General features: G+C 39.1%; 1 protein-coding gene across 1 annotated transcript in view; it reads right to left on the bottom strand.

The window, feature by feature from the left end:
• PEPD (peptidase D) overlaps positions 1-13,722 on the bottom strand; it is a 141,220-nt gene that overhangs the window by 50,492 nt on the left and 77,006 nt on the right. The window contains exons 10-11 of the mRNA XM_085303752.1: positions 9,633-9,701; positions 2,152-2,229 (exon numbers count right to left, since the gene is read on the bottom strand). Of these exons, the coding sequence (XP_085159878.1) occupies positions 2,152-2,229; positions 9,633-9,701 (147 nt within the window). The remainder of the gene's footprint in view (positions 1-2,151; positions 2,230-9,632; positions 9,702-13,722) is intronic.

The raw sequence follows: 13,722 nt of genomic DNA, 5'->3' as shown, positions 1-13,722 counted from the left end.
ACACAAACGAAGTTACACTTTCTTATAACTTCTTGACCCCTCTATTTTGCAAAAACACACACACAAAACGGTGTGGAACAAAGCGTGAGCGTGCAGTGAGCACCAGCCAGTGCAAGAGGCGAGRGCAGACTCGTGCCCCTGGCGAAGGCTCCTGCAAGAGGAAGCTGCGCAGGGAACCCAACTCCCCCGAGGCTGTGGTTAGCCGCTGGATCCCCAAGCACCCAGGGGCTTTAGCAGAGCAAAGCTTTGGGACGAGAGCGCTGGGGCTGGCCAGCTCTCTCGCAGCTCTCTGAACAGCGACTGATCTGGCACCCAGCGAGCGCCACCGAGCTGAACAGGTTATCCTGCCCCTGCGCTAGGAAGAGCAGGTTAGGGCAAACTGATCTGAGCGCTTATTTGCCAGAGCCACTCTACCCTTGACCAGCTTCATCTAATTAAGGCAGACTGCTGCATCATTTCAGCAAGAGGATATTTCACAGTCCAAGTTATCCTTCTGCACCTTGTTGAGACAACTATAAAGGATGCTTGCTGCAACTCACTGTGAAACTATTTTTGAAATGCTTAAGTAACCAGTGTATTTAGYAGATTATGCTTTTCTGCCAGTCAGAGCTCTGAGGCTAATAAATCTAAGCTCAAAAAAAAAGAAAAAAAGAAGTGCCAATACAGCAGAAACTTAAGACTGTGAAGTAGTCTTGGTGTGTGTTCCCAAGGTTTAGGAAGGACTTCCAGCTGTCCACTGGTTATAACTATTATTATAAGTAAAAGGATTCTATTTTCTCTCGTCCCTCTTTAAAGGCCTTAATTTAAATACATAATGTCATAACACATTGTGCATATATCTTCTCTCAGTAAATAATACCCTTTGATTTCCTGTAGGCTACACTCTGTCTTTTCACAAAATTTAATCAAATGCCACAGCCAATACAGTATTGGGTTCGTAGGTCTGACCTGTCCAAAATGAACTCATAGCATTCTATAATCTAAAGCAAAATGATCATAAGTCAAAGCTATTGCACTGCAATAAATTAACATTAGTATTTGATGGGTTTAATAGCCTATTCACCACAGACAAAGATAATACAAATTATTGTACAAAAAGCTTTTACAAATTTTTTACGCCATTATAAAGAATTGTTCTATCTGTAATTCGGTAACTTCATTCTGCAATACCTACAGATGTGCCCCAAAAATTAGCTGAAAAGGCATATTATTTTACTACTGAGACTTAAATTCATTTCCCGTAATAGCTTTTAKGCTTATCTATGATAATATTCATTTGCTTTCCTCAACATCTTTACGTGCGACAGTGAAAATATCCACCTGCACCTTTTTTGAAGTGTTACAAGAATAATACATACCCTCCACTGAATGTTTGTGATTAACTCATCTGAAAGTAGCTCTGTTCTTTTACAAATGATCAGTCTTTGGAGCTGAAGTATAAAAACTATATACTGCTATGTTACACACAACACAATTAGGTTTTTCTTTCAATTTACAGTAATATATTTGGTGATYTTACTTGCACTGTTTTTTATTTGCAATGACACCACAAAGCCTGTGGACAAGTAATACTGATGGAGAAAAATCTATGGTATTTGCAATAAGTTACAGCAATGCTAAACTCAAAGGAAAATATCTTTTCAGAAATCCTTGGCAAAATATAGAGCCCTAGAAGGTGTGATTTCTTCACATATTCAAAAATCCACTTTCAGGCCTGGGTACTGGATACATACAGGTATTTGGAATATCTCATCTATATTGCAATTTGATACAATTCTTTAAAAAGTACCAACCCTCTTCCGCTACCAAACTATCAGAGCTGAGGTTTGGATCTGAAATTCAAATGTAAAMTTGGATCCCAATTTTTGCAAGTGCCTTTATATTTAAAATACAGTATTTTCTTACATTATATTCTAAGTGCCCCTTGAACACAGTGTTTGAAAACAATCTCTTTTTTCCCTTTCAACTGGAGATACAGGCATATAGAACCTTTGGAGAAAACAATTTTGGCATCCAAAATTACATGCTGTTTCAAAGATTCAGACTTCTATCTTTATGCAACCATTGTCTTATTAAGTTTAAAATACTAAAATACTAAAATGTAGTAGTCATGTAACAAAAATGTCACACAAACTCTAATCATTTACTTACCACAAGTCTCCATCTTCAATAGTCTTATCATTCGGGGCTCCAGCATGCCCATAGTGTAAAACAGAGGAGTTCTCCCCACTAATAGGTGAAAAGAAAACGCAGCAGAATTAACAGAAGAAGCATTAAAACACACAAGATGAGAAGGAACATTGTAACTTGTGAAATAACCACCAGTACATATTAAACATGAAATTCTGCAGCCTATGAAAACTGCCATGGAATCTTCCTCAAAATCAGCTGTAATACATACATACACACATATATATGTGTGTATATATATACACACATTTTATACATACAYCCACACACGTGTATTTAGCATCTGGGTCAGCAGAAGTGGATACCAACCAGGCATTCTGCAATTCTAGCTGTAAGATGGACCCTGCTAGTCAGTTCAGTTGGTTAGAACGTGCTGCTGCTAATGCCAAGGTCGTGGGCTCAAACCCTGTATGGGCTATGCTGCAGGTTGGACTAGATGATCTCCAGAGGTCCCTTCCAACCTTACCGTTCTATGATTCTAATAACAGATGTGACCTTTTCGCAGAAGGGTATTAGCACTGTTCACGTAAAACACCTCCCACGTCGATGACAATGTTAAGAGAAGCAATGATTTAAAAGCAATTTTTCAACCTATATCCATTTACTTCCTTCTGGATTTTCTTTTTAAATTACTAAGTGATATATGTACCTGTATGAGGTTAAACATTACGAAGCATAACACCYAAATTTCCACTGGAGTAAAATACAATGTTTGAAGTGCTCTAGGAGTTACTAGGCCTGGAAAAATTTACCTATCTAAGCAAAAAGTCCCAGTTCACCTCTGGTATGACTACACATGATCTCTGTTGGAATGAACACACTGCACACGGCTGGGGGAGTGTTCTCAGTGTATAATGTCAGCAGTAATACCCGGCACAATAACTGTCACTTTATTTTTACCTCTTACTAAAGTGGAAAAAAAACACTCATCTTCACATTATAAAGGAAATATTTCAATTCCTGGAAACCATTCAGACTAAACCACTGATTCACAGGAATGGGAAAACATCTCTGGAGAAACAYGGACCCTCGTTCAACACCTCTGGAACGCTGTGATCCGTTTAGTGACCTGTGTTCGGTCTTGGCATCCTCTCTTGTCTTCTAGTATTCCTCTAGTTCTATCAAATGTCAGTTAAAAGACAGGTAAAGATCTCAAGCTCTACTGATTTTCCTTTTATTATTCCCCTCAGATAAATGCTCTCTCTTTCATTCTTCAAAGGGCTAAAAGAATTAAACCGTATCCAAAAATACACATGTTGGAACAGGGATACTGTGACATCTCTCTGACCCCTCAAGCTGACTTGCTGATCTGTATCTAATCTTTTATCAAAACTGGGTTGGTCATTCTGCTCGAATCTGATTCTTCAATTGCAGTGGAGGAACAGCTTAATATTTTAGCTGAAAGTGATGAGCAGCTCAGTTTCAGTGAATCTTTTGTCATATCTGAAGTGAATGTGCCACCTGACATATTTCTTCTCATACTAGACTTTTAATACATGCAATTAGAAAAACAGTAAAACATCTGCATTGTATCCAAAGAGACTACCTTCAAGATATATTAAATACTTGTGGTCAATTGGGTATTTAATTCATCATTTGTTCATACAGATACAATAATTCCATAAGCAATGATTACGGAGAAGAAAGCAAGTACCTTCTTAAATTTCTGAAGGCTTTCTGTCTAAAAGGCTGGATTCTGTTAATAATTTCAAACCAGTAACATTTTATTGCTACATATTTTATGTATAAAAGAATCACTATGTAATAAGGCAGTGGGATACAATGTCTCAATCGTAGGAAYGATGTACTGATACAGAACTGTATTATTTCTAATTATATGGACAAAAGTAAAAAATTGTCACATCAAGAATTAAAAAAAATACAAAATTAAGGCTGTAATAGATTTGTTTCGTTATCCAATGACTTAATGACATTTTTACAATTGGCTGAGCTGGCTGCTTTTTATTTCCTAGATGTCTGATTTGWGAACCTACTCTGCTGGGCAGATAACTGAAAACACTCCCACAACACTTGCATGTAAGAGGAAGACACAAGCAAGCTTCAGTCTGACCCGTCCCATCTCCTGGGCATTTGTGAGACAGTTCCTTCTGGCCACAATTTTAGTTTTCTAGGCAAGGAAATTGGAAGAAAAGTGCTATATAGGACAACAGACAGCAATCAGAATTAAAGACTTTCTGTGTCAGGCTGCACGTACAGCAGGAACTGTGTTCCCAGCACCAGCCGCCTCCTTTCACCAGGGGTGACAGCAGCAGCGYCAGCTCCTACCTCTGCTTTGGACCGTCAGCACTGTGAACCCATAACCTTTTTGYTTAATGGAAAAAAAAATCCACAAATGAGTGGAAAAAATGCCATGCGCCATCATACTGAGCCACACCAAGGCAAAAGAGCAGGGATGAGCCTTTGCGAGGCAGAACAGCAGCTCTGCCTTGCCAGGAGGCACCGACAGCAGCCGCGCGTTGCTCTGAATCCTTGCACGCAGACAAGCAAGCAGCACAACTGTTTGTCAGCAGGATTTTAGCTGCAGATACTATTCTTTATCGCTTTCTAAAAATGGAGATAAAGCATRAGAAGCAAATTAGCATAAGAATATATTTATTATCAACTTTTCAAAAATTTTCATGAAGCTTAAGGGCTTGACTTCACTCCTGTGTCTTTGCAGATAACTCGTTTACTTATATGCTTGTATGTTCACTTATATGGAACTGTCAGTGTCACATATCAAACCAGACACATAAATAAGTCAATATATTCAAATGTGAGTACTGCACAAATGTTTTCAACAACAGAGTTCCAAATCCAAAGATGTTGGACTTCCTTAACACATTTTAATGTAAAGGTTTTTAGTTYACAAAATATTTCTGTAAGGTTCAGCACCAACTGTTATGGAAGACACATCAAAATCTGTTTTTCATCACTGTTACTTAAACGTTAAGAAGCAAACAATTTTTCTTGGCATTATGAGGCTCTATTTTCCAAATAAATTATGGCTTTGTAGCATAAACAGAATTGTACCACAGAGAGAAGCATGGGGTGCTGAAGACCTGACACCCACACCACAGGCATTTCAGGGGTTTATGTCTGTTGGGAGCAGTGGTGGCGGCAGAGCTGTTTGCTTTGGTCCGGCCCTCGGTAGGTCTAACGGACTGAATGCCTACTAGCGGCTGAGGCACAGCAGGAACATTTGCTCCTGAGAGCTCTCCCATCTACTTTCATCCAAAAGGAAGCAAGTCCATAGCATGACCCAAAGGGATACTTTAGAAACGTGTCATCAATTTGAATTAAAACACTACTATGGACACCCCTCCAGCCTGTTTCTGCTGAGAGGTTTAAGTCGTACCTTGCTTGTAGATGCAACTTTAGCACTGCTCCAAGACAAAGGTAAGAAAAAAGCTTTAAAAGCAAAGCTATAGAAGCTTCACTGAAATGATGCACACCCACAAGCTCAATGTTACTGCCAGCCAGAAACTGTTCATAGTAATATAGCTGGACTTTCAAAGTGGCTTCAATACAATTTAAACAAACCCCCCAGCCACCGGCAAACCAAATGAGACTTCACATAGGAGCTGCTCCTTTTCGTTGCAAGGAGCAATGGTGCAAAGGTCTTGCATTAGAAGGCCACAGCCAGGGAGCAGAGCTGACCTCCTCAAGGTTAGCACTTCTGAAAACCACCACACGTGTGGATTTGGATGTCTGCCTTCGGGCACCCACACTGGAAGATTCTCCTCGAGACTTCCGTGCCTCTGTTTTTATTCTTCTAATAATTTGCCTCTAATGGGAGCCAGACGTGTTTGTTACCTGAAGAATTGCATTAAGCAGCAGAAAAGCTGCAAATTATCACTACTGAGAACACAAACAGTTGGAAAAGATTCAGAATACTAGGAAAGGATAAAAGGCCCCAAAATATATCTTACGTCAGAAAATACTCTGAAAGCAAATAAGTAGAAGAAAAAAGAAGAGAAAGACCATCAGCAATATTTTAAGAACAGCATTAATTCCAGGAGCAGCATTAGAAAAAGTGCAACTATTAGCTATACACTGCAAACATCTAAAGAAAAGCTAGGATACCATGAACTAAACCAGTAACTATTTCCATCATGATTTAAATAATAAAATGAATCCAGAAGGAAGCACTGACAGCCTTCTCTCTATTTTTTCATCCAAGAGAAAATGAAATTTTAAAAAGTTACATTGAAAAGAAAGAAAAAGATTTAATAACTACTCTATTCTTATCCCAAAAGCTTTACGATGATACTCAGATAAAGACTGGACTACGTTATTCTTAATCACTGATATCATCTGGTGAGAGCTGTCATCTGAGACATCTCTCGAGAAAATTGCAACTCAAGTCTGAGATGCTGCAGTATCAAACAGCAGCTGCCCCAAGCGCCTGGGGTGGTTGCGGAGCTGGTGATTTCGTATCCATCTCCAGTCACAAGAGTTCACCCTCTGCCTTGCTACCGGGGAAAGCTGGGTGACCCTTCCACTGAAACCACAACGCAGATAACAGCCATACAGGCACCAACTGCACTGTCGTGTTCACTGACAACGAAGTATGCCAGTAATATTTAGGATATGCCTTAAGAGGTTCCCAAAATTTCATTATCATGGTCCCCAACATCTACTTTTTCACCCCAACGACACAAATTACTCAATATTGTAACTTCAGAGTACAGACTTTGCAGGTCAGCAATTACAACCTGACACATTTACAAATTAACGTGTTTCTTGTAAGGTGATTGCTTTAGTCCCCAACACACAGTTTAGTCTGCAAGAATGAGAGCCAAAGACAGCAGGGTCACGAAGAAGCATCGCCAAGCGACTTAACCTTTGTTTGCCTCTTTGTAAAAAGAGCTACTTGGTACACTAAGACACTGGAATGAATAATTCATTAACATTTGAACACTACTCTGATGTCAGCACCTTGCAGATTAGTGCTAATTATATCCAAGTACATTTATTAAATAATGTTATTCACATTTAGTTGTATTTGTGATGCCTGTTTGCAGTTCAAATCACTTGTAAGTTGATACAGCATTTGCTAGCATTGCTCACTACAGGACTAATCAAATTATGTGACCACCCAAACACTAATACCTGTGTGTTATTATTGAGAATGAATAAACGCAAGTGAATACATTAAGTCATATTTGGTCACACTGAATATTCATTTAGAATCTCCTGAAGATTTTAACAGGGACAGCAACGAATGCATGCAGTCAACATGCGTGCCAAGTGATTTATTCCTGTATAGAAATATAGTATTGATTACTCTTGATTTCTAGATTTATGATTTGCTTCATAAACCACAAATAATATGTCAGCATTCAAACAGTTTTAGACATTGTCACAACTTCAAGAAAAAAAGAGAATTTTGAGAAGGAAAAAATCCACCAATGCATTAATATCCTTCAYTTTTGATAATCTGAACAAGATGTAGCAAATTAATCACTGAAGTATGTCAATATCACTATATTTTTAAAAAGAATCTGAATAACTTTTTTTATTTTAAAAGCATGATTCTCTCCTGTGGAAGTTTTTATCTAGCTTGTATTCTAAAAAAGATCCTATCAAAATTCCATAGTTTTAAATATCAGGAAAACAACAACACTCAGTATGAATAGAGCAATACTTAACTATTCAAAACCTAATTGCAAAAGCTATTTTTAATCTTAAATGCAGCTAAGTATAATATTTACAAAGCATAAGGTTTTCATTGTAATAAAAATGCTTATTATTTTTTCATTATGATGTTAATTGAACCCATCAGATAGATCTCCTTACAGTCATTTTATTGACCCAACTTAAAACAGTTCATTTCATCCATCAGAATACAGCAATTTACTGACAAAGATCTTCGTATTGCATCCTATAGATGTTTTCCTTAAATTAGCTTTGTCTCTACTTTTAACAGTAGCGGCAGGATACAATGCTCAGTCCCAGCACAACAGCTTCAGAGTAATGTGAAGCCCCAYACAGAAGAGAGAGTAGACAAAGTGGGGCTGCCGAGCACACAGAAGAGGCTGCTAAGCCCCTCCAGCATGGTGGGATGGGATGGGATGGGGTAGGGTAGGGTAGGATGCCCAGTGAACTCCTGTCCTGACGCAGTTCTGAGCTGCTGGTGGGGYTTCCCTTTTCTGGGGTTTCCTGTATCACGTAATGCCAGTTTGGGGGCTTTCAGCTATATGGAGAGTTCAGTCTGATCCTGTAGGGTCACAAACAGCAGCTACAATGTGTACAGCAGAAGTCTCTGTAGGTTTGGAGAAGACATTGACGGTCTCTAGCTGCTGCACCCAAACCAGATCCTGCAGGACAGGTCCTAATTTATTGTAAGTAAATGTGGAACCTGTATTTCTGCAAAAAACTGTACATAGAAACAGCCGATTTTACCACCTCAGCCTGTAACAATACCATAGAGATTAAGCCTCATTTCAATGGGATGCTAATTCTCAAATTATATGATGATACTTAAAATGGGAAACCTTTTTAGACAATTTAGATGCACAATCAGCCATAAAACTGCTCATGATCCTACTCAAATTTTACATATAGATTGGGAAATTGCATTTACAAATAACCAATTAAATAAACAGCAGAAGAAGCAGGGATGCTAATTGTCCTTATTATCCTCAAAGCAATATAACTTTATTATCATTATCTTAAAAAATATTTTTAAACCAAGTCTATTTGACTTCAATGTAAAGCAAATGATTATGATTAGATTTAGTTTAGTAGATCTACAAATTGAGCATATATACACACACACATTTACATGTCATATACCACCAGTTAGATTTATTCCACTGAAAGAATAAGACTAACCTCTGCATAAAGTACATGACTGTCCTTCAACATGTATCTGACATTATTCTCTTGCAGTTCTGCAAATTAAAAATGTGCATTTCTACAACTACATGGAGAATTTTTGYAATAATTTCCAAAATATAATAGTTGCAACACCAGCTGTTCAGCAAGCAAAGAGAGATGGAGCAAAAAAAATTTCCAGAATTCAAAAAAGATTAGTTTAATCACATCCTAACCTTAGAGGCAAAGAATTGAGCGTGGTATGAAATACGGCGTATTTCAAAGAGCGTGTTTTGTGAGCAACAGAGAATAGCTCTAAAGCCCTTCTTCATAACACTGTTTAATAAAAAAGCCAATTGCAGCACAGATGTGAGCATAAACACGATCTTGGCAATGGCAGCAGTCATCGTGGCATCTCCTGGGTGCAGCAGAGTCTGTAACCCAGCTCTCATTAAGACACAGCACTAGCCACCTTCCTGCCGCTCTTCCAGAGGAAGTTGCTTGAAACTCACTTTGCTGGCACTTACAAACGCGTTATGTGCCTTAAAAAACCACTTTTATGTATATCCAGTGGGAAAGCAATAAAATCTGCAACAGTTCGGTATAAACTCTCAGCTTACCTGCCACAGATGCAAGTGTAGGAAGTATGGCGCATCCCGCCTCGAGCATAGCAGTAGTGCTGAAAAAGGCTGCAAAGAAAGAAATTGGTAATTAATAATATATTTAAAACTAGCACAAGACAGGAGGGAAAGAAAGCATCTCTTGCTTCAGTACAGCTGTGTTGGTGCAAAYTTCTGGCTCCCTGATGCAGTTCTCTGCCCTTCTGTGCTCAGTTTAGCAGTCAAATTCACCTAGAGCCACAGCTCAACTGCTTTGTGGGTCATCGTGTGGTCTCTGGGAAGCCCATCAGGGAACTCTGCACCTAAGAAGAGGTGCTGGAGTGTAGCTCAGTAACTGCAAACTGCTTTCTTCAACGGTGCAAAATATTTTCAACAAAAGATTGTTAATCTGCCCACAGAAYGAACACGATGATTACAGTTAAACAAATGCTGAAACAGTGGCTAAACTATCTTAAGTGAAGTTGAGAAAAACACTTCCTGCTGGCATTCCAGGGACACAACCACATATATGATCCATATTTTCAGCTCTGCTGCCTTCCACTCATGGCCTGGAGATCCAGCGAAAGCCAAGTCCAACCAACCTGCTGCCAGTGAAAGCTCCACGCTGGGTGCAAAGGCGGTCAGTGCCGCATCGCCCGAAATGCCTGGGCTCGGCCAGTCCCGAAASGAAGGGTGGCTGAAGGGCTGCCAGCGTGAGCTGGGCTGAGGGAAGAACTCTCCAACTGGGCAAACCTTTTCCTCGACAAATTTCAGAAGCTCTCTCTTTTTAAACCATCTATGATTGCCTTTACTGCAGGCTAAACCAGACATCCGCGGCTGCRTGAGAAACCTGAACCACAGCGACCGCGCGGCTTGTCTCTGCACCGTGTCAAGGCAGGCGCTCTCTGCTAGCATTACGGTCCCTGCTGGATAGCACAGGCTCATGTTTTCTGCACGCACCACCATGTGCACACAGAAGACACGAGACTTCCCAATTTCACACTGAAATACTTAAATACCTATACGATCTTCCCTTGCCCAAACACAGATAATCAGTAAAGATCAAATGCCAACAGCAAGACAGCGTGATAATATTAGCTGGATCCTCAACAACACGTGGAGGGAGTTACAAGACCCCGGTGCTTGCTGCTGCACCCGAGAGATGGGGAAGAGGAGGGAGAGCAGCCACGTGCTCTCCATCGTTACTGTCGTGATGCCATCCTGCTGGAGGAGCTGTTTGGCCTTGAAAGTCACGGAACRTTTTTATCTTTACTGTTAAAGTCCCCTTCGCATGAGGGCAGCTGTGCCCAAAGCACAATTAATACAGGATTAGGTGCTTTAAGAGCTAAGCACATATCATGGACCCTTTTGTTCTTTTTGAAATATCCTCTAATTATAATCCAATTCCCTTTAATACTGAAAGGATTGGAAAAACTCCTCTGTTGTAATACTAAAATCATTTCATTAACACAGAGTGACAATGGTGCTATTCAAAGAATAGAGCTGTTGTGATTTTGTCCTGCAGCAGCAAACCACGGAACACAGTTCAAATTGTTTGAAGAATATTAAAGACATTACATGCTTGTAAATTTAAAATTATACRGAATGACAGTATTTTCAAGAGAAATAAAACAAAACATACAAATTAATCAGATAAGAAAAAAGAAAAGCCTACATTTACAGACCGACTTTGTAAGGAGACACATCTTGCAAGATTTTTCTTATGCTCAAAATACTGTTATTTTACAAGATGGAAATGCTAATTATGTATTGCCCTAGAAACCTCTGACTGTGAGGAGTAGGTCAAGTGACACGGATGCTAAGGAGAAACTCTGAAATGGAGCATGCATATAATAAATCTCACTAAATTCAGCAAGTGAAACTTTTATAAACTGCCTTTTGCTCTCATGCAGATGCTTTTTCACCTAAGGTACTTTCCAGATGGAAACAGTTACTGACCTGCTCCTCCCTAACATGCCTGCCTGCATGCAAGCTATATGCCACAATACTCTGTGCACAAGCATTTTGCACAATACTGTATTATATTGTTAAACATGGATAGTCATGCTCTAGGAAGTAACTTTCATTGTATTTTATAGACCCTTTACACTAAACGATTTGTATCTCCTCTCCACAGCACCTTTCAGTAACCTTCTAAGGAGCTTTAAAAATGAAATAACGAAGGTTGTAAACATCCTTCCATCATCAGTGATGCAGAGACAGCAAGGTTTATTTTACCATATGACAACCGATCACATATTCATGGTTGAAATTTATATGAAACTGTGCAGCAGAGTAATAGTAGTCACCTTTCTCTGTATTCCCAGATTAGCAATAAAAAGTGGTAAATAAATTAAGACATGCTTCATATAATCCAGCTGTTGGCTGAATTTCATTCCTGTTTTCTGAAAGGGGACACTTGATTGTTTCATCAGACATTTATGGACTTTCTTTTAAGAGCAAGTAAGAAGTGGTTTTTAATGTGATTAAAGTGGAGATAGCGTAACTTTACCAAGTAACATGTTTTCCACTGGAAGTGGTAAAACTACTCATATCATTTAATTTACTTTTTCAGCTATGGCTGGTTAGAAATGTGTTCATGCATTTGGCAATTAATTCAACACTGCTATCAGAGACAGCTAACRTTCTTATACCGCATGTGTAAGACTTAAGTGAAATACCACATAGCACTCTGATGGTAAATGGTAGCTTTTCAAAGCTGAAAAATGCACATGTGGAATTTTAGAACTCACTTGTACTTTACAGTTAGGATCCTGATTCCACTGAAGTCAATGCAAATCCTACCATTAAATTTTTACTGTACCAGGATTTCTCTGTCTATGCACTACAAAATGCTTTATCTGTGTGATACAAGCGTGAGAAGTGTGAAATAGTTGGACAGAGTATCATTTAGTCTGGAGCACSTCCTACACTGCAAATACTGCATCTTGAACCTTGCCTGGTCTTTTTGACTGGATGATATTTATGTTTAGGTAGTTTTATGTTGGTACTAGATGATTTGCTGTGAATTTTCAATGCAGCCCACACAGATACAAGAGTTAAGGACCTCTTGCTTTCCTCTTACATGCATTTCAAAGCTTTCTGTCATGTATTATGCCGTATTTCCCTGGAGGGTGTATGTATTACTTATCATTCACATACTATCTCAGTGGTGTATACAGATCAACCGTGTCAAATGTTAGCTTTTTAATGTATATAGCTTGTTTGAGTTAGCATGTTATTTTTATTATTTAGAAAAAATTTTTTAATATAAAAGTAACATTGTTTTTGTTTTTTCTCTAAAAACATCAACTTCTTTAGATGTGTTACAATTGACTGATCATATGTAGAGTTCAACGATAATCTTTTAAAAACACACCATTTCTTCTTTTAAGTTATAAAAGAGCAAACATTTGCCCTTACTAATGCTCAGGTAAATCCACCCTCACAAAAACTCTGATGCATCAGGTAACCTTAGTCCCACAACTGCCTAGTCCTGACTACTTTATCAACAATGCTGACTTAAAAAGACAACACTCACCTTTCAAAAATGACAAGTTCTTTGTCATTAGAAAAAACATAAAAGTATATAATCGCTATTTTTGAGATCTTAAAGGAGTACTACATACATCCAAACAAAGCCTCAAAATGGTAGAAAAGCTGCAACTTCAATCTGTCTTTTTGAAGTAGAACCTGCTATGGAGTGTCTTTCTGTCAGTAGACTATGAGAAACCCTCTCACCATGATGCTCCTACTGCCTGTGTCCTACGATCGCCTTGAGCCCCGTTTCTGGTGCCATCGGAGGCATCCTGGCGGCTCCAGGCAGAGCCCCGACCCGAACGGACCCGCAGCCACGGAAGGCGGCTCCATTCGGACAGGTTCCTCCCTTCAGAGAGATGTTGGAATAGAGAGGTGGCAGCAGTCTGCAATAACTTCCCCTCACACCGTTTGCTTATTTTCAGATCCCTGTCCTCCACCAGGGTATGACATTCATGCGCACTCAGCAGAGTTTGATTTTTATTTCCCAAGAGAAGTAAACAGGCAACCTCTATTTGAATTCCTTTCATTTGCTCTTGTTGACTTACTACAAATACTCAGAATAAAATCTCAT

The sequence above is a fragment of the Rhea americana genome, unplaced genomic scaffold (genome assembly GCF_003343005.1).
Source record: "Rhea americana isolate MKP2758 unplaced genomic scaffold, rheAme1 scaffold_20, whole genome shotgun sequence".
NCBI lineage: Eukaryota > Metazoa > Chordata > Aves > Rheiformes > Rheidae > Rhea > Rhea americana.
Note: the sequence above shows the minus strand (reverse complement) of the source record. Positions and strands in the feature narration are given on the sequence as shown.